General features: G+C 32.4%; 2 protein-coding genes and 2 long non-coding RNA genes across 5 annotated transcripts; 2 read left to right on the top strand and 2 right to left on the bottom strand.

Annotated features, from left to right (window-relative positions):
• The first annotated feature begins 646 nt into the window (after positions 1–646).
• LOC107905091 (uncharacterized) lies at positions 647–1,858 on the top strand. Of its 2 annotated transcripts, none has more exons than XR_001686449.2 (2): positions 647–1,124; positions 1,215–1,858. It is a non-coding gene; the product is annotated as an uncharacterized lncRNA (long non-coding RNA). The 2 variants fall into 2 exon arrangements; XR_005914050.1 differs by having other exon boundaries at positions 1,248–1,858.
• A 2,491-nt stretch (positions 1,859–4,349) lies between these two features.
• LOC107903134 (uncharacterized) lies at positions 4,350–6,337 on the top strand. The gene is made up of 3 exons (XR_005914051.1): positions 4,350–4,458; positions 4,908–4,980; positions 6,161–6,337. It is a non-coding gene; the product is annotated as an uncharacterized lncRNA (long non-coding RNA).
• A 2,105-nt stretch (positions 6,338–8,442) lies between these two features.
• LOC107905092 (acetylajmalan esterase) lies at positions 8,443–10,805 on the bottom strand. The gene is made up of 5 exons (XM_016831662.2): positions 10,323–10,805; positions 9,662–9,880; positions 9,427–9,575; positions 9,059–9,332; positions 8,443–8,978 (listed from the first exon to the last, which is right to left on the bottom strand). Exons 1-5 carry the CDS (start codon positions 10,591–10,593, stop codon positions 8,761–8,763), a joined length of 1,131 nt encoding a protein of 376 aa, XP_016687151.2. The 5' UTR covers positions 10,594–10,805; the 3' UTR covers positions 8,443–8,760.
• Positions 10,806–14,203: 3,398 nt separating this feature from the next.
• LOC107905093 (14-3-3-like protein) lies at positions 14,204–15,719 on the bottom strand. The gene is given in 5 exon segments (XM_016831663.2): positions 14,204–14,609; positions 14,696–14,812; positions 14,907–15,029; positions 15,121–15,257; positions 15,260–15,719. Coding segments are annotated over 5 exon segments (804 nt in total). The 5' UTR covers positions 15,612–15,719; the 3' UTR covers positions 14,204–14,534.
• Between the last annotated feature and the right edge of the window lie 6,346 nt (positions 15,720–22,065).

Below are 22,065 nucleotides of genomic sequence, written 5' to 3' on the forward strand. Positions count from 1 at the left end.
TCTACGGTTGCTTTAAAGTCTACATTTAGCACCGGGGGCATGTGCTTTGTCAATTTTGGAGTTATTTAACTTCTAAAATTGTACAAGATCTTATGTGTATTCAAAATTGGATTCAGAAATCATCATCACAAGAAGACATCAAGAAGAATAAAGAACAAATCGAAGAGCTTGACAAAATTGAAAACGGTATATTTATTTTTAATTTAATAGTTTCAATTTTTTTACCACTTCACTCTTATATTAATTTATTTAATTTAATAGTTTCAATGTTTATTAAGATAAAACTTTATTTTGGTAAATTTGAAAGTTATAATTCAATTTTTTAATAAAAAATGGTCTTAAGAAATTGAATGGTTGGTTGGATCATGTTTCAATTACGAGGTGTGTTTGACTTGCAAACAAAGATGGGCTTGTTTTCTGCTCAATAGGCTATTGTCTGCAATTGAAGCCCATAAAAGCTCAAACTGAAGGTTATTAGATAATGATCATCTCACACTTATTATTAGGTGAGAGAAAAAATTTATATAAAATATGTAAATTAAATGAATATTTTTATTATAAAAAAATTATGTTTTAAAGGTGTATGTAAAAAATATATAGTTTAAATGAATAATAGTTTTTTAGAAAAATTATATTTTTTTTTGCATCGTAAACTGATATTCATTAATTAAAGGGTATGGCTCAAAAACATATTTGACAGAACAAATAACCCCAAAGAAAAGAAATGACAAAAAAGTAAAACATGTCTAACAAAACAAGCAAAGTATACAGAAATGCAAAACCAGAAAACGAAACGCAGCCACAAAACCAAACCCCCTAAAGAAAACCCAACGAAGAATATCAGCCAAAAATCTTTCCTTTCAACACTAGAAATCCATCGCAGCTCGAAGCATGAAAGAAAATAGTTTTGAAAGCCAACTATGGAGATTCAAAAGAACCTTCTCCAATCTTCAAAGCCCGACAACAAATCATCATCGCTGATGGAGCCAATCCATCCGATCCTATTCCACCAGTTTTTCAACAGAATCTGGTGCCTCCTCAACCCAGAAACATGAAGTGTGTCGCTGAGGCCCATCCATCGCCAGAGCATGCGCCACCCTGTTTACTTCTCTTCGGACAAAATGGTAAGCAATTTCCTCAAAATATCCCTCTAACAACCGAATACTCTGTGAAATTGGTCTGAGTATAGATCTGTCCTCTCTTTTTTATTTAAGCCTCTTGATAATCGTTACGGAATCCCCTTCCAGTATGATCTTCCTGGAACCCATGTCAAATGCAAAACAAAGAGCTCTTTTACAAGCCCGAGCTTCTACAACAAAAGCATCTGCAACACCTATATAAGGGTAAGTACATGCACTCATTATTTGGCCCTCTTCATTTTGAGTTAAGACTGCTGCAAAGAGAATTTGAGACCTTCATGTACCAGCTTGTTTCGTTTTTACCACAGAGCCCAGAAAGATATAGTTAAAATTTTCCCGGTATTCTCATCCCTGCAATTAAAGTACTTACTAATTGTGTTTTTCCATCCGAGGTATTCCTGCTTGGGTCGAATGACAGGTTCAAGAGCAGCCAAAATTGTCGCAAAACACCACAGGACCACATTAAATGGTCCAAATCCTCTTGGGCCTCCTTGCACAAGGGACAGACATTATCAACACTTAGTCTCCGTTTGGCCAAATTATTAAAATGAGGCACATAATCCTTGAGTAAACACCACATATGAATTTTAATTTTAGAAGGGAGCTATAAATCCTAAAGCAATTTGTAAAAAGTCTTGTAATTGTCAATTGTATTCAAATTACATTCAAAATGCTGAATCTTTCTTATAAATAAAGCCCGATACCCACTCTTCACCGAATACTCCCCTGACATTGTGGCACCAAACCAACATATCCTTGTCTCTGGAGCTTGCAATTAGAATATTTAAAATGCAACTAGCTTGTTCACGATCAACAATCCTACAAATCACCTCCTTGTTCTAGGTACTCGAATCCACATCAATTAATTGATTCACTGTTGACTAGCGAGTATCAATATTCTGAACTAACAATCTACCATTACCAGGACCAGGCAACCAAGGATCATTCTAGATATTCACACCCGCGCCACTGCCGATTCGCCAAAGTAAACCATCATCAATCAATTCCCTAGCACTGCAGATGTTTCTCTAGGTAAAAGAGGGGTAAGAACAAACTTTTGCTGACATAATACCTTTGAAAGGGTAATAACGAGCTTTAAAGACTCTTGCTAAAAGACAATTGGGCTGGGATAGAAGTCGCCAAACTTGTTTAGCTAATAGGGCTTTATTGAACAAAAATAGGTCCCGAAATCTCAGTCTGCCATCAGCTTTGGGAAAACAAAGTGCACTCCAATTGCTCCAATGAATTCCTTTGGTTGTTTTAGAATTAGACCACCAAAATTTATTCAAAATACCTTCTAGCTGTTGGCATAAGGTTTTCGACAAAACAAAACACTGCGTAACGTAAACAAGAATTGCTTGAAGCATCGCTTTTATAAAAACTTCCTTGCCCCCCATCGAAAGATACAGAAGACTCCAACCCTCAATTCTTCTTCTGAATCTGTCCACAAAGTTTGCAAAAGCCCATCTTTTCTTTTTCCCAACCATCATTGGCAAGCCTAAATATTTCTCTAGGTTTGTTGTCACCATAACACCCAAAATGTTGGTTACTAAATTCCTCCCCTCAGGACCCACGCTTGCACCAAAATAAATAAGTGATTAATCCAAATTAACTTGTTGCCCCGATACCAATTCATATTCCATAATAACGTTACAGACGATATGAGCTCCCTCACCTGAAGCATCACCAAAAAGGATGCAGTCATCAGCAAACAACAGATGGATAATTGTTAATCTTCCCCTACCAATCGGAGCACCCCTCATCAGATTATTATGTTTTTCCTCATTCAGCAAAATAGAAAGCCTTTCAGCGCAGATTAGGAAAAGATAAGGGTTGAACGGATCGTATTTTCGCAAACCTCTTGATGGAGTAAAACGATCACTAATGTCCTCATTAATTCCCACTGTATAGGTAACTAAACAAACACACCACATAATTAGAACGATCCAATCTTGATGAAAACCCAATCTAGACATCATTCCAGCTAAAAAATCTGATTCAACGCGATCATACGCTTTACTCATATCGAGTTTGAGCATAAAATTCCCTCGTTTACTCCTCTTCTTCATTTTAAGAAAGTGTAAGACCTCATAAGTAATTAAAAATTATCCGAAATGTGTCTCACTGGAATAAAAGCTCATTAAGTTTCATCAATACAACGTCCTAACATTGGACTCATACGATCTATTAGAACTTTCGCAATAATCTTATAAATCACATTACATAAGCTTATGGGTCTAAATTGAGAGAGATTTTTCAGTTTTTCAACTTTGGCAATTAAAACTAAATGGGTTTTTATTGATCTCACTTATTTCAATCTCACCATTTAAAATAGCCAAGCAATAGCTAGAAATCTTATCACCTACAATATGCCAGTACCTTTAATAGAACAGTGCTGGAAACCCGTCAATCCTTAGAGCCTTTAGGGGCGCCATCGACTTTCCAGCATGCCAAATTTAGTCCTTAGTGAAAGGTTTAAGCAGCTCATCATTCATACTTGTTGTGATCATTTGCTCAACAAGGCCAAGCACTATAACAACCCAATTTTTAGTAGTGTCAGAACAGTGATTTGAGATCACTAAATTCGATGAAAAAGTTAGAAAAATTTATTAATTAATAATATAAGTTAAGCGTGATTTTAGAAATATTTTTGAATTAGTGATTTTTGTGATTTAAAAGAAATTATTAGGTAAATTAGGTCGAAAACAAGGTATTGAGACCTCAATATTATAAACTGAGCCATAAATATTTATATTTACGGAGCGTCATTAGGGTAGTATTAAAGTTTCGTTAAGAAATTTTAACGTTTCGATGGTTAATTGATTAAAAAGGATAAAATTGAAAAAAAATGTATTCCCGGGACTCCATTTTGATAAATTAGACCCGTAAAATAATTATTAAAAATATTTATAGAATTAGTCATATCACCAATTGGATTTTAGTTAAGTGAATTTAGTTAAATTAAAGTTAATTGAGTATTAGGATTAAATTGAATTAAGTGTGAAAGTTAATTATAAAATAGAAAAAGGTGAAAGGACTAAACTAATAATTAAACCATAAAAAGTAATAGGTGTGTGATAATTATAAATACATGTGTAATAAATATATGTATACATTTGTAATTAATATATGTACATACTTATTAATTAAGTAAAAGATATTTATATATTATATTATTATTAATTAAATAAAAGAAATAAAGGATAGAAAAAGAGAATAGAAACAGAATAGCAAAACGAAAACAGGGGAGAAAGGAAAGAAAAAGAAAAAGGGAAGGAAAGAAAGAAAATTTGAGATTTCAAGGTTCAAGGTTTGATTGGTAAGCTAATTTAGTCCATTTTCTTATAATTTTTGAGTTTTTGGAATCCTAGAACAAAGTATTATTGGATTTATGTTGAAATTTTGGAAGTTATTAGATTTCTAGACATTGATTATGTTGAATAAATGAAAGAATTAAGGGTTAAATTAATTTAATTTCAAGTTAAAAGTTAGTAAAGGATTTAATTGTAAAATAAAGTGTAAGTTTTGAATAGTAGGGACTAAATTGAAAGAATCTCGAAATTAGGGATTTATGATAAAAATTAGATAGCTAAGTTTAAGTTTAGTTGAAATTTGAGTAGAAATGAGGTAAAAATTGAGATGGTAAAATAAATGAATTTAGTTAGGGATTAAATTAAAATTGAGATGAAAATAAAATAGAAATTCAAGTATTAGATGAAAAATTAATATTGTATTAATGATTATGAAAATTATCTTAATTTTTCGTAGCTAATATCGCATCCGAGGCATCCACGAAGAAAGAAAAAGAAAAAATGGACGAGGCGTAGACACAAGAATCACGGTTTGAATTACTATAATTCAAATCTATTTATTATTAATTGTTATATTTTAATTAAAATGCATGGTAAGTAAAATTAGGTAAGCAATTGAAATGATAATAGTGATTTTGATTGAATCAAATTGAATCGAATGAAGAAAATACGCGAGAATTTGAAATGTATATTGATTGAAAAATAATTAGTGATTTGAATTTGATTGGAAAATGAATTAAAAATATGAATTGAATAACAATGAATTAAATTATGATTATGTGTGAATATGTGAATTGTGTATTGATTGAAAAGTGGTTTGAAATGAATCGAAGTATGATTATATGTGAATATCTGAAATATGTATTGGTATTGAATTGTATATTGATTAGAAAGTAGAAAGTGAATTTGAAATAGAAAAATGATTTGAATACCCTATTAACTAGTCGGGCTGAGTCAGATATAGTTGGCATGCCATAGGATTGGAAGTGTTCAGGGATACTTCGACCTTGAGTCGATGAGACACTGGGTGTCATACTGTTACTTCGGATAGATTCGATGAGGTACTGGGTACCAACTTACTTCGACTTGGCCGATAAGACATTGGGTGTCAACTATTGCTTTGAACTATCCGATGAGGCACTGGGTGTCATTCTGGTGTGTTTGGTTGGATCCGTATATCCGCCAAGGTCCGAATCTTGTTAATAGGGGTAAATAATTGAAATGAGAAAATTTTGAATAAGTGTGATTGATTGAGCTATGGAAAGAAATGAGAAAGTGAAATTGTGAATTGATATGTGAATTGGAAATCGAGATATGAGATTTGAAGATATGAACCCAAAGTTCATGATGTGATTAAGAATAAATTTTTGTTATATGATATTAGTGAGTACAAATTGCAATAGAGTTGATATTGAATATAGTGATAAATTGAATGAATTGTATATGAATTGAAATGAACTATTTGAATGAGATGTGAAAAATCCAATGGAATTGAGATAGTGAAATAAGGTCTAAGTACAATTAAATACAAGATTTGAAATATTGCTTATTGTTATTAATTATCAAGTTGATTTAAAGTATGAGATAATTAATGAATAATTGTAGACATAAATTAAATGTATATAATTTATCGATTAATGTTATTAATTTGAATTATGGTAATACTACTGAGTATTCACATACTTAGCGTACGGTTGTTTCCGTGAGCAGGTTAGTAGAAAGCTAGTGTCCGGTCCAGCATCCAGAGCAATCCCGACCTCAGAGAAATTTCAGTGATGTACCTTTGTTTTGATAATGTGGCATGTACCTAGGTGATGTATAGGTTAAGTATAAGAGTTTTGTTATTACGGTTGTAGAATGATGTTTAAATTGGTTATAAGTATGAAATGGAACTAAAATGACATAATTTATACAAATATGAAATGAAAATGATTAAAGTATGCTATGTCTGTTATTTATTTGTGAATTAGTTATAAGTCATCCGATATGTCTGGTAATGCTTCATAACCCTGTTCCGGTGACGGTTTAGGGTTAGGGGGTGTTACAAGCACCCTGTCATCACCCCCTGTTTCAGAAGTCGTAAAAAAATCACCAAAATACTTCAAGGCAACCTACAACGTTTTCTCTGTTTGAGAAACCCACTGCTCATTCTCCTTTTCCAAACCAAGTATCTGATTGCGACTATGGCGAGACACAGTGACTTTGTGGAAGAAATTCATATTACGATCACCATTCTTTAACCAATTGACTTGTGCATGTTGTTCCCAAAAAAACTTCCTCTTTATCCGTCTCCAGGTTCAACCCTATTTGCACTTCCATAATTTCAGTCAAAACCTCATCAGTTGGATCCCGATTTTAAAGATCAAACAATCTTTTTTCCAACACCAGATGGTGTCTTTTTTGCTCATAGGTTCTTGAACGACTCCAAATTTGGAATTGTTAGCCCGCTGTTGCTAATTTAACAAGAATACTCGCATTTTGATCAACCCAAGCCTTTCAAACTGTTTCTTCAAAAGATTGGTCTAAATACCACCTTGTTTCAAAATAAAAATGCGTAGACCCATGGCTTTTCCTACGTCGCAAGTTTCCAGTAGTATTTAGAAGAACCAGGCAATGGTCCAATATCGAATGACTCAAATGCTCTACTGAATATCTTGGAAAAAGGTTCATCTAGCCCAAACTCGCAAGACCCTTGTCAAGTATTTCCCTTATGTTGGTAGATAAAAATATTCCTCTATCCCACGAGAACCACATACCAATAAACCCCAAATCATAAAAATAACAATCCTCCAAAACATTTCTAAACGCAACCATTTGTCGTTCAGACCGAAGTCGTCCCTCTCTTTTTTCAGAAGAGCTTGTAATCTTGTTAAAATCTGTAATCACAAGCTAATGGACTGATTGGTCATGCCCAGATGGTTAAGAAGTTCTCAAGACCCCCGCCTATAGCGTTCATCAGGATTTCCATAAAAACCCGTAAGTCTCCAAGTCTCACCATTTTCAGTATCATGAATGTCAACATCCACATGGTAATGGGAATAACTTCTAAACGAAACCAAAAAATTACCTTTTCGGCTCAAAGATAAACCTCTCTTTGATCCAATTGCTCCAATATCTATACCATTCGGAAAACCACATTTCAATCTCACCATTTTCATCTTTTTAGAGTTCAACTTTATTTCCATCATAAACAAAATACGGGGATTAATGGCCCTTAGTTTATTTTTGAGCCAGTTTATAGTCTGTGACCTCCCCAAATCATGGACATTCCAGCTAATTAGCTTCATTGCGCCTAGCTGCTCTGCCCTGCAGAGCTAGCCAATATATCATTAACTCCTCCATCGAAATTATTACTCGAGAGATTAACTAAATCATTCACCACACGCTGGCGTTTCTTACCTTCCAAAGTATGAAGCGGGTCATTTTCTTCATCTAATTGCAGTTTCATAGGCCCATGTCCATTGTCGGCCCCATATAACTCCCTATTAATCATATTGAGCCATTTGTCAATTTCCTTATTTAGCGCCATTTGACTAGATCCTAAAGGAATAAAATTAGGATTTGGATAAGATTTAGCCAACTCACCCCCACGACTACTCCCAAAATCACTCTCATTCCTTAAATTTTGGCCCCGAAATTCTCTTTCCTTATCCAACAAATTGCATTCCGATCCATCTACTTCCCGAAGCCACTTGCTAACTGTTGCATTGCGCTGTCTCACCGCCGCACGTAAAGAGATATCCCAACCAAAAACTATTTTTGAAGGATCCACTCTGGTACGAAAAGGGCCAAAACTCTCTCCATGGCCGAGCTTCCCACAAATAAAACAAAATAAACTTAGTTTCTCGTACTGAAAATAAGCATAGACAATCCGATCCTTGTCGATCAGAATCTTCTTCTTTTTCAACAGAATTGTCACATCCAACCGAACCCGAATACGCATAAAAGATTGAAAATTCATCGATCAAAACGATGTGTTATAGTCAATAAACTGTCCTAGAAAAGCCCCAAATTGTTTAGCCATAGATTCTGTCATTAAACCCGATGGGAGATCATGAATTTGGACCCAAAATTCCAATAAATTTAGCAGAACTAATGACGGACTCTCCCCTGGCTGGATCCTATGGAGCAATAATAAGTGATTGTTGAAAAACCACGGTGTTCTCGCAAGCACTCTTTGAACGTCCACCTCATGAAAAAATTGAAAAAGGAATCGTTTCTCTCCCAAATCTGAAATACATATTCCCCAAATAGGATGCCAAAAATATGCAATGCCTATACAGAAATAATAAAACAATGGCATGACATGCTCAAACCCCGCATCGAAGCTTCCAATAAACGCCATGAATGAGCCATCCTGATATCAACTGATAAGCTTTTTGCGTCAAATGAACTCCATCCCAGCTTATATATTCATCTGGATTTTTACACACTCCCACTTCTGCTGCTCCACACATTTTGTTCAGCTCCATGTTGTAATCTCCTCCTATCCCACAACAAGCTTTTTGTGTTGAATTTGGATCCAAACCTATTCATATATTAATAAATCAGAACAATTCTAAAGTAGACATATATTATGTCCATCTATCATTGTAAAAAAGAACTTACCAAGAAATTTAGCTTTGTTCAAAAGCCTCATGTATCCATTGTAGTAGTCGCCATACAATATGGTGGCATGAGGGAGTTCTTTTCTCAATTCTTTAATAGCTTGTTTGAGAAGGCCGTTATGATGGCTTGACAAGTTGTTCAAGTCCTTGAGGCAATTGAAACCGTTGTAGGCATCGGAATCGTTGGACCGGAATACCGTGAGGTGGACCGGGAAGCAGCCTATTGGAAAGTTTCCGGGAACAATCACTCGAGTGGCACCATAACCAACAACTCTCTGTGACACATTAACAACAAACGTGGTTAATGAGTATAGTATTGAAATTGAAATGATTATTATACGAGTTCAAGATTTATCATAAAGTACTTACTGTTACAGCATCCTTTATGGCTTGAATAACCAAGGGCATCATGGATCTGACTTGGTCAAAGGATTTGCCTTGAAACAAGGCGTAGTTATAATCATTCCCTCCAATCTCCCCAACGATGAAAAGAGCCGTTTTAAGCTTCTCCAAACAATCTATCAGACAAAACATAAGGATCATATATATTGTTCAGTTGATGCAAATTACTGAGGGTAATTGTGGGACTAGACTAGTAATTAACCATCCTCATCGTGGCATATGCCATTAAAATGGGTCAACATCCAGTCAAGCTGCCTGCTAAGAGAAGAATTGGTAACAGGGGCAACAACTCCATTATCAGCTAGAGTCTCCACAGGTAACGCAGTGGAGCCAGCAACCGCGAAATTCACCCCACGGCCACGAGTGAATAGTGCATTACTGTTTAAGTAGGGCTGGAGGAAGGGGATTCCAGCAGATAAAGCTGTCCAAAAAGAAATTACGTTTATTATATGCCATACAACGAGTTTTAGTTTTGCATTGAAATATAATATGGAAAGTTCTGAAAAGGCAAGAGGAGACATATATGATTATATAAACAAACATAATTAAGATGATTGGACTGCCACATAATTAAAGGTTTATTAATATCATGACCTTTTCGGTCACTTTTTTAAAGTTAAAACTTTTTTTTTCCCCTTAAAAGCTCAGTCAGATTGAGCTGGAAACTAACTTTTCCAAATAATTTTGTCAGTTGGTCTCACGTTGCTAAAGTTTATAAAAGAAACATGTTAGGTCTGCGATCTTAACCAAAAAAAAGTACTATATACTATGTACTTGCATAGCATAAATTTCAAAATACTAAGCTTGTTTCATATACTAAATGAGAATCACAAAAAGAAGAAAGAAACAAATAAGGAAATTACCTAGAAAATCGATGATGAGTAAGCCATTGGAGCATCTACCGGTTGCATGCTTGAAGAAGGTTTCACCGTAAGGAAGCCTAGCAAAAGGAGAGAAAGGGTGCTCTCGGATTAGATTTCCGGTGTCGGATATGGAATCCCCCAGCTGATATATGGCATCGAACTTGCATGTCCTGAGAATACCTGCATTGCATGGAGCTGAAACAAGAAGAAGAAGAAGAAGAAGAAGAAGAAGAAAGAGGGCGGGAACATGAGTACAAAGGGAGGTAGCCATCCTGATTTTCAAGAGAGAAACAAATAAGTTGGGAAAGCAAACTTTTTGGCTAATGCCTGTGCCTTATGCAACTCGTAATGGAATATAAATGGGGAAAAGTAGAGTTTGTCTTCGAATCGTGGCAGTTTTATGTCTAATAAAAAGGCGGATTAGGAAACCGGGCCATGGCTGCTTTGAATGACAATTATCGTCCCACCTTTGGTGCTAATCGTCAACTACAGAATAAATCATTCTGAAAAATCGAATATCAGTTGGAACTATAGTGTTTGGTTAGCTTAAATTATTTACACATTTGTTTCATTCAGTTTAGTTTTCGACTTATAACATAAAAAAAAATTGTTTTTTTTAAGAAATAACATAAAAAAAATTATTATTTTGATTTATAACTTTTTTTTTTGGTATCGTTGATTTATAATTACTTTTTATTAAAATAAATATACATAAACTAGTGAAAATAATTAAAAATGTATAAAACATTATTTTAAAAAAATTAAAACAATGAGCTGAACCGGTAAAATTTAATTCGGTCCGGTTAAAGTACTGTGATTACAAAATTAATCTAAACCGAATCAGAATTAACCATGCAATTACAATATTTTATTGGTTGAAACAAAAAGGCTATATAAAAGAAAAATGAAAAGTTATTAATAGAAGTAATAAAAGAATTTTAATGGGAAGAAACAGATGAAGTTGGATAAAAGGATACATCATATTAATCAACAAGCAATTTACATTATTTGCGAGCTTATCACCATAATTTATGCCGCATCTTCATCAATTATGCATGATGCCATACTCGTCTTGCACCAAGAAATTAATTTATATTTTGTTTATTTCAGTTGTAAAATAGTTATTAAAATATTTAAATTTTTTTATTTAAGTCATTATATTGTTAAAATTATTGTTATATAGTCTTCTTTATTTGTATCGTCTGCACCAATCGAAAGTTCTCATTCTTTTTTTTTATACAATTCGTTTTTTTTCATGAAACTACTTTAAATGTCATGAATCTTCAAACCAAAATTCAAATAGCTTTATTTTTCGATCTCGAATATTGACCATTAGATTTGCTTGGATCTGAAGTCAAGGCCGAAGCCAGAAAATATTTTTAGGCGGCTGAAATTAAATTGTGATTTTTACGATAGTAAAAATATAATTTTTAAAGGATTAAATTAAACTTTTATCATTTTTAGAGGGGCTAAAGTATAATTTTACCTTTATTAATTTGAAATTTAAAAAAAATTGAAAGGGCTAAAGTGAAGCTGGCCCCTGCCAGCCCTTTAGATTCGCCTCTGTCTAAGGTATGTTCTTTTAATTGTCAATAGGTGTTGATCTATTGTACCGATGGTCAGATTTTCACTCAGAGCCCACTACATGTACTGTTTCTAAAAAAGAAAATTTTAACAACCCGATAAATTAAAAAAAAAAACCTTTTGACTAGTTTAACAATTATTTTATAATTTTTTAAAGTTAAGTAATTAAAATAAAAATTTACTAATAATTTAATGATATTAATTCTACTTTACCCATAAAAAGTAAGAGGCGCGATGGGCTCAACTTAGGGTTTCAAAAGCTAGCCCAATTATACCAGCCGACCGCCATTTCCAGTTTTTGTTAATTTATTTTAAACTAGTTTTTTTCCGTAAGTATATATTTTTAAAGTTTTTAATAATTTTTAAGTTAAATATTTTAATATTACGCAAATTTTAGTAATCATACAAAATAAAAATGGGGTAGAAATATGAAAAAGAAAACGATAAAATTAATATTAATAATGTTATAAAAATCACACCCAAGTCGAGACTTAAATATAAAAAGTCAAAATTACATTTAGGATTAAGGTGAATAAATTAGAATATAGAAAAGAGATTAAATTAAAAAGCAACAAATTTAAAATGGAAATAACTCATGTTCTATTTAAACACAAATTTTCAAACCCCTTAATAAAGAATTTAGGGTTTCAAATATGTAGTTTTCCTTAGAACCTACAACGAAATTAAGGAGTTGATTGTATTTAAAATTGCATTTAACAAATTAATTTTAAGATATATTTGATTAAAACTTAGTTAGAAGGTGTTTTCAAATTAATTTATAAGAGAAAGCTTCTAAAAATAAATTTTAGAAACAAAACATCCATTAATAATTATTTTTTCATATATGATTACATTAAAATTCCATATATCCATTTTTTTAACAAAAAAAATCTTAATTGACAAACATTTTATATGAAAATATTTTTATTTCTTATATTAAATGTTTAAATTTCATTTAAAATTTAATTTATTAACTTGACCAAGTTTATAAAAGAACTGGTATTAATTATTATTTATATATTTTAATTTAAGAAAATTAATATATTATTTATACCTATGTAAATATGGTAAGTTCTTTGAAGACTGAAAAGGAACTAAATATTATATAATTAAAACAAATAAAATATTAAAATAATTGTGGGCACATGTGAAAGTAAACTTTAGTTATTTATACCTAAGGTTTAATATATTTAATACTTGCCATATATTGTTTTGTTTTTATTTTCTTACTCATCAAAGATATTTAAATTATGTTAGAAAAGATATTCATCAAAATAATTACTGATATATACCATGATTTCTTCCTCGTGTATTTGCATATGGTAAATAATATTATCTTATGATGTCTAAAATATTTATTACCAAATTTAAATTATACATGTTTAATAAGGATATTAATTTCATATTAGATATTTATCCTTAAGGTTTTTAATTGAAATTATAAAAGACAATTTTTAGAATTAAAATATATACACATCAATTTATTATAAACTATGACAAATTAGATTATTTCCTAAATTGTAACTTTCATAATGTTATAGTATATATTATCCCTTCCATTGAACAAAGTTGAATTATAGTTTATAGTACAGTCTGCTGTCGTATGATTTTTCTTTTTTTATCAAATGCATGTCAATATCTAAAATATTTTATAGCTCAGCCCTTTTAAGCTTCAACTTAAATTATTTGGTACTTACACAAAGGTATATCATTAAATATTTTGGTAAAAAATCAATGTTGATAGTCCTAAAAAGATTGATAAATTCTAAACCTCAAGTGAAGCTCACCCTAAAATTTTCGTTCATTAGCTCCTTCAAAATTTGGAAGGAAAAAGAAAATTGTGATCTGTGTTAATCATGCCGATCCAACTGTTGAATAACTGCGAAGAGATGTGATAATTTGTACAGCCACAAAGGCCAAGTCTAACATAAATGAGTAGAAGGCTTACTACCTTATTCTCATAATGTTTTTCTAATATTTTAGATTATCTTTAAAATTAATATAAATCAATTCCTAACAATATCATAATAATATTCATTAATTTGTTGTATTAACTCATCCACAAAGACTAATTCGATTAGTAAAAGAAATCTCTCATTTCGAGATAAGCTAAAAGACGTGGCAAACAGCTATCATGATTCATAAAAAGAGGCACCCAATTGATTGAATTGACCTAACAGCTACTATTGCAAGCAAAGCAGGCATCGAGTGTTCCACGACTCCTTTTCAGTACTTGACCGACCCCACAAGATTGTAATTTTTGAAAAGAAGAAAAAGGCAACGCAAGACCCAGTAAATGAGCAGTAAATTCCCAATTTCCCATTGTGACTTCCAAATCATTCATTTCCATTCCACAATGTGAAGAGTAAAAGCGGATATATGCTCAGAGCAGATAGTATAGAGCATTCAGGAGCACAAAGAAGCTAAAATAAAATTTTAAAAAAGAAAAGAAAAAAAAACTGAGTACATGGACGATCGAGTTAAAACAAAGGCAAGAATTGCCTAAGTAGCACCAAATCTTCTTCTATCAAACACATCAAATCGGTAGAAGTTTCATTTTGAATTGAAACCCTAAATTGGCAAATTATATAATTGAAAGTAAGAGCCCGGCTGACTCTCAGTCTCTCACTACTGCTGTGGCTTTTGTTGTTGCTCCTCCTCGTCACGCTTCGGTGCTTCTTTAATATCATCAGCCCCGTCATCCTAATTAATTTTGTAATGAAATTAGTATGGGTTTATTTAGAGGAAAATAAGGGATTTCTTTATCTTAGTAGGCGAAATCAATTTACCTGCATATCGGAGGTCCAGAGAGTGAGATTGTCACGGAGGAGTTGCATGATGAGGGTGCTGTCTTTGTACGATTCCTCGCCTAGAGTATCCAACTCAGCTATCGCTTCATCAAATGCCTGACCGAAGAAAAAAACAGCAAACACGTTGGCAAATCTAGATTTATGAACAAGTTACTTTTATTCAGGGGGAAAAAGGATATCGGTGATCAACCTGTTTGGCGAGATTGCAAGCGCGATCGGGAGAATTGAGAATCTCATAGTAGAAAACAGAGAAATTGAGTGCCAGTCCAAGTCGAATCGGGTGAGTAGGAGCCAACTCGGCGTTGGCAATGTCCTAATAAACACAAAAAGTTAAAACAGAAAAAAAAATATAGGAAAAGAAACCAAACTGATGTTCAAGAAAAATGAAATGAAGTTTTGAAAACCTGAGCAGATTTGTAGGCAGTGAGAGTACTCTCAGCAGCTTCCTTCCGTTCAGCTCCAGTCTTGAACTCGGCCAAGTACCTGTGGTAATCTCCCTTCATCTTAAGATAGAAGACCTTGGAATCTCCAGAGGAAGCCGAGGGACAAGCCTAGTGTCAAGGAGCTTCAAGATCCCGTTACAGATCGAAGTAAGCTCGGACTCGATCTTGGCCCGGTAATCACGGATCGTAGCGACGTGGTCATCGTTACCACGGCTCTCCTCTTTCTGCTCAATGGAGGAGATGATGCGCCAGGAAGCACGGCGAGCACCGATAACATTCTTGTAAGCGACGGAGAGGAGGTTCCTTTCCTCGACGGTGAGCTCCTCGTTGTCGGCGGAGGCAGAGACTTTCTCCATGAACTCAACCATTTCCTCGTAGCGTTCGGCTTGCTCGGCGAGTTTCGCCATGTAGACATTTTCCTCGCGGGGTGAAGAAGTGGCGGCGGCGGCCATTGTCGATAGGAATCAGATAGAGAGAAAGGGAAAAGGCAGAAAGCGAAAGAGATGGTAGGTTTTAAAAAATATTAGATCTGAGATTTCGGGAGGGAGTTTTGAGGGGGTGGGAGAAGTGGGAGGCGATGATTGCGTTGAACGAGGAGGGCCGATGATTATCAAATCTGGACCGTCGGATTAACTGAAATTATTTTATACCGAATTAACTAATTAATAGAAACAAATCAAACAAACATGACAAAGTACTTTAGTCCACGTAGCCACTAAATCAAATTTTAATCTAAATATTAATCAACTTAGACTTTAACTAAATTTATTAATCTTATACTAAACTAATACATCTAATTTCTTACTTGATCGAACCAAACAAAGCTTAATAACACAATCAACAAGTATGCCAATTTCAAACACATACACTAACCTTTAAATCAAGTAGTAAGTAGCAAGAAAAATTAACAAGACTGCAGCAAATTGAAGCCAATGGTCGGCAAAGAATGTTAGCACGGGTGCAGCAAATTAGAGTCAAGATGGACGACAGTTAGCAGCAGTACTGATTTGGAGAGCTAATTGAAGCCTAATGATGAATGAAAAATTTTAGCAAATAACTGCTGGTCGGCAAGCACACAGTAGCCAATTGAAAAGCAAAAACGCAGTAGCTTGTGCCAAGAATTGGCGTTGCAAAGGAAGCATTTTGGTGGGTGCAACAATTGTCTTAATTGTAACAGCCCATTTTCAATGAAATCGGAATAGTAATTTCGAGATCACAAATCCGAGTTAGAAAGTAAAATTATTTTAATATTATTGCATGGTTTGCATTATGATGGGAATGATGTATGAAAATTTTGTTGAGAAAATTTTATCAATTACATGCTTAATTATAGAAAGGACCAAATTGCATAAAATGAAAAAGTTGAATTCTAATAGCTAGAGGGATTAAATAGCTATGGAATTTAAAACTTGATATCTTTATATGGAAATTAGACCATTAAATGGAGTTAGTAGATAATTATAATGACTCATCCATGAAAATTCAAGAAAAAAAAGGATGAAATTGAAAAGTTGAAAAATTAAAAGATGATAAGTTAATTAAATGAATAAAATAATTTTATTTTCATCATTTTCTCCAAATTTTCTATGGAAACCCTAGCTAAGAGAAGGAAATTCAAGTAAGCTTAATTGGGTAAGTAATCTTGTTCTGTTTTTAATAATTTTTATATTTCTGATATCGTAATAATTTAATCTAGCTATTTTAGGGATTAATTTGCAAAGTTATCAAAGTATTAAAACTTTTTCATGGATCAATATGCATGAATTATGAAATTTATGATAAAAAATGAAAGGTTGTTGATAGATAAACAACTTTTCCTTTTCATGAAATTGTGATTTAGGGACTAAACTGAAAAGATGTAAAATTCATGAATTTTTTTTTGTGAAATACATGAGCTGTAAATGTTATATGAAAAATTCGGTTAGGCTTGGAATAAGAATTAAATTGCATAAATTTCATTTTTCGAGCCTAGGGACGAAATTGGAATTAATCAAAAGTATAGGGGCAAAATGTTACTTTTGCCTAAAATGTGAACTGGATTGAATTGAATATGAAATGTGTTAAATTTATGTTAAATTCACTTATATAGATCCGGAAAGATCAAATAAGGAGTTAGATCGAGGAAAAGAAAAACTGTCGGATTAGTAGATTTTCGTATACAAGCAAGTGTCAAGGTAAGTTTGTGTAACTAAATTATGTATATTTATATGTTTGAATTGAATGTTGTATATGTGAATTGTATAATTGTTAGATGTATGAAATTTATTTCATATTCGGCAAAACTCGATAAATGATAAGTCTCGTTTGACTAAATGGAATTCGATGGATATAGGATTTTCCTGAAATGTTTGTGGTCCTACATATGTTGCGGACACACCATATCTCTTATGAGCGTCTCGTTATAAGCCATCTCGAGCTTCCTGTTATATAGTTCCTGCGAGTATCCTGATCGATATTGATTCTGCATGTGTTACGGACATACCGCAGCTCTTTGTGAACGTCCTGTTATATGATCGGTATTGATCCTGCATATATTGCGGATATACCGCAGCTCTTTATGAGCGTTCCGATATATGGCTCTTCATGAGCTTCCCCATATGACTCGCTTGAACTTCCTGATATAAGGCTATCCGGAGCTTCTTGATAATAGCTCTTCGGAGTTATCCGTTAAGCTCACATGAGCTTTCTGTTTTAAACTCTAATGAGTTTCCTGTTATAGCCAGAATAAGCTTCATGTTACATGGCTCACGTGAGCTTCCTATTATAGCCCAGATAAGCTTCCTGTTACATTGCTCACACAAGCTCACTACATCAAAACAGGCTTTTAGCGGCACTTTAAGGAAATCACCATTAAAGATTGAGCATTAGCAAACGCCGCTAAAAATGAGCATTAGCGGCATTTTTTGAAAAAACGCCACCAAAAACCTAAGCCCAACGGCGTCGTTTTCTGACCTTTCGAGGCTTTAGCGGCGTTTCTGAAAAAGCGCCGCTAATACTCGGGGCTTTAGCAACGTTTTTTGAAAAAGCGTCGCTAATGCTTGGGATTTTAGTGGCGTTTTTGAAAAGCGCCGCTAAAAACATTTTATCTTAATTGGTTTATTTATATTAATTATTTAAATATTCAATTTATTTCTAATTGAATATTTAAAATCTTCAAAAAAAAATAATGACACGTAGAAATAATTTGAAATAAAACACATGGAAAATTTAAAATACTATTATTCAAAATAATTTTAAAGTTTTTTGGGTACATGATTACTGATTGTTTTTTAATTTATATATTAAAAAATTTCTTATACAATCGTAAAAGAGATAGTATTAATTTTAAAATATTGAATTAATTATCACTATAGTTTAGGGTTTTTGGTTTAGGGTATATGATTAATTTAAGATTTAAGGCCGGTTTAGGAGTTACTAGTTTAAGGTTTAGGGAGTATGGATTTAGGGATTATGGTTTAAGGGTTGGGATTTAAGGTTTATGGGTTAGGGGTTAGACGTTATGGGGTCAATAGTTAGGGATTTAAGGTTTATGGATTCAGGGGTCGGGTTATGGTTTTGGATTTAGATTAATTAGTTTTTTTAATTTATATTTTAAATATGTTATTATATAATTGTAAAAGAGATAGTATTAATTTTAAAATATTGAATTAATTATGATCATAGTTTATGGTTTATGGTTTAGGGTATATAGTGTAGGGTTTAAGGTTTAAGAGTTACTATTTTAAATTTTATGGATTATGGGTTTAGGGATTACGGTTTATTGTTTAAGGGTTGGGATTTAAGGTTTAGGGGTTAGGGGTTTAGGGTTTATGTTTTATGATTCAAGGTTTAAAGGGTAGGGGTTAGGGGTGTAGGGTTTAGATTAATTAGTGTTTTTTAATTTATATATTAAATAATTTCTTATATAATTGTAAAAGATATAATATTAATTTTAATATTATAGTTTAAATTATTTATGAGATAATAGATAAACTTTATATATATTAAATGGTTTAGGATTTAAGGTTTAGTTGAGATTTATTAAATGATGAAATTTTATTAAAATATATGGTATTTATTTTGAGGGTACTTAGTTTTTTTTATAAAAATATAATTTATAAAAAATAGTAATAATAAATGTTTTATAAAATCAGGTAATTAATAATCTTTAGTAGACAAAATAAAATATTTTTAGCAAAGTAAAACGGGGTTGTTTTGTTCAAAATGAAATAATTTTTTGCGGCGTAAGATAAACAATTTAAAAAAAAGCCACAAAAGTCATTTTATTTAAAAAAAATGGCGCTGTTTTCCCCAAATTTCCCCGCCTAAAATCTCCAAAAGGATCTCCGCTACTAAAGCAAATAAGGTTTTTGGAATTCCTTTTGTGCTTTCTCTTTGTCAAAAAAGACTTCTGTTCTGTTCGGTATTTGCAGGGAAAAAAAAAGATAATGTGTTTGGTATTTTTGTTTCCGTTATAAATTTTTTTAAGGAAAGGGAGATGAAGAAAAATAAGAAAAAGGGGAAGAAAAACGCTGCAACTATGGGTAATTTATCCCGACTTTACCCTACTTTTTAAACCATGGTATGAGATAGGCTGGTCTCCCAATATTTCCTTAATCAAAGGGAGGAAAACCCTAATTTTGTCTCTCCCAAGAGATGAAAGGAAGGGAAAAATGGTGTTTTACTTCAAAGCCCGGGCAGAAGCTAGCGATTACAATATGGCTTCATCGAAGATATCTGGTAAATTCTTATTTGAATTATTTTTCCAGATACATTGAAAAATTTTGAAATTTTGCCATTATTGCTGTAATGGCCTGAATTTTCAGTGATGTCGGAATGGTGATTCGAGATCACTAAATCTGACAAATGAGTAGAAAATATTATTAATTTAGTGAGAATAAGTAAATGTGAAGTTGGGAAAATTTTTGAAATAGTGAATAGTGTACTAGGAATAAATATAAAAATAATTAAAATTGAAAACGAGGTATCGAGACCTCAAAGATTTTAAACCGAGCCATAAGTATTTTTATAAATATTTTTAGAGTGTCATTGAGTTGGTATTAAAGTTTCGTTAGAAAATTTTAACGTTTGGATAGTCAATTAACTAAAAAGGACTAAATTGAAAATAGTGTAAAATTTGTTAAATTGTGATTAAATAGCTTAAGTGATTAAAAAGGAGGGATTTAAAAGGCAATTAGGCCCAAAATATATGGGCTGGACGGTTGGGCAAGATATATCTGGAAAAGTGATGTAATAAGGGTAAAATTGGAAATTTTGTAAAAGTTAACAAATAAAAATCTCAATTAAAAGAGTTTCTAGGAAATTCTTCATAATTATCAGCCAAAAAACGCCATTGAAGAGTCCCTCCAAGCTGGTTTTTCATATATTTGAATCATGTAAGTTTAATTCTTGATTATTTCTTCTAATTTTTGTGGTTTTGATACTTTTACAATTAGGTCCAACTAATTGTTTCATTAGTTATTGATCTTATGGCTGATTTTGAAAGTTACCATTTATGAGTACTGAATTTTTATGATGAATAAGCATGGAATTAAAGCTTGTATTTTGTTATATGATGATTCTATTAAAGTAATTTTGATAGAAATTGATTTTAGGGACCTAATTGTGAAAAAGTTGGGAATTAGGGTTTGATGTTGCGGTTTTGAATATGAAAGGCTATGTAGTAGTCTAAAATAGTTGGAAAAGGTGTTAATTGAGAAAAATTAGATCAATTGAGGGGTTAATTGAGTAGGGACCAAATTGTAAAAACTGTAAAGTTTAGGGTAAAAGTGTAATTTCGAAAATTTAAGGGCATAAATTGTGAAATGGATTAGAAGAGAATTATATGCTGATGAATGAATAAATTTTTATTTTAGATCGAGAACCCGAAGCAAGCCGAGGAAAAGAAAAAGTAGTTGATTAGTCCCTGAACTTTTACAAATTCTGCAAATCGACCCAGGTAAGTTCATATGCCTGAAATTTAATGATTAAATGTTAATTTCATGAATTATATAATGTATGATGAAATGTATTTAGTGTTGAAAAGAGAGTAAAATAAAAATGCGAAACTCGAATAAATGATCAAATTAAGCGGAACGCCGAATTTGAGTACTTCTGATCAAGAGATAAAGTGATAAGTGTAGCTTTAGCTACACTTATCTGATCAAGTGAAAAAGTGATAAGTGCTACATAAGTGCTATACTTATCTGATCAAGTGAAAAAGTGATAAGTGTTATACTTATCTGATCAAGTGACAAAGTGATAAGTGGTAGCTTAGCTACACTTATTTGATCAGGGACAAATGATAAGTGATCATACGTAAGACCATAGTTATACTATGGCAAAGTGAAAGTGAAGTACTCGATTTTCCGTAACCGTTCCTTAATTTTGATCACGGATGGTAAGTGACAAATGGGCTCAAAGGAATTATGGTAAAAGAATAAGTAGTAGTGAGTTTATAGGAATTCACCAAAGATTGTGGTTGACAGGTAAACTTAGTAATGGTGTATATTGTATAAGTGTACAAATGTTTGGTAAGATTTATATTTTTTGCCTATGAACTTACTAAGCTTTTCTATAAGCTTACATGTGTGTGTTTATTGTTTTTGTAGATTAACGTATTTATACATTCGGAGGATCAAATCTACATCAAGAATCACACTATCCAGATATACTCCGGTAGATTTTGTTAAATAACTTTTTGAATTTATATGGCATGTATAGGGAATTGAAGTAAAAAGTAATAGAATGAATGACTAAGTATGTAAAGTAAATTTTGAATGTTATGGTTGTGTTAGATATCGAAATATATACATGTTTTTAGTTTGAAATGGTTGATTGGTTGAACTTCATTAGTATTTAAATAAAGTAGATGAAATACTGGAATTGGTTGTGATTTGAAATTTGCAGGGAAGGTTAGACAATTAT

The sequence above is a fragment of the Gossypium hirsutum genome, chromosome D05, assembly GCF_007990345.1.
Source record: "Gossypium hirsutum isolate 1008001.06 chromosome D05, Gossypium_hirsutum_v2.1, whole genome shotgun sequence".
NCBI classification, from domain to species: domain Eukaryota; kingdom Viridiplantae; phylum Streptophyta; class Magnoliopsida; order Malvales; family Malvaceae; genus Gossypium; species Gossypium hirsutum.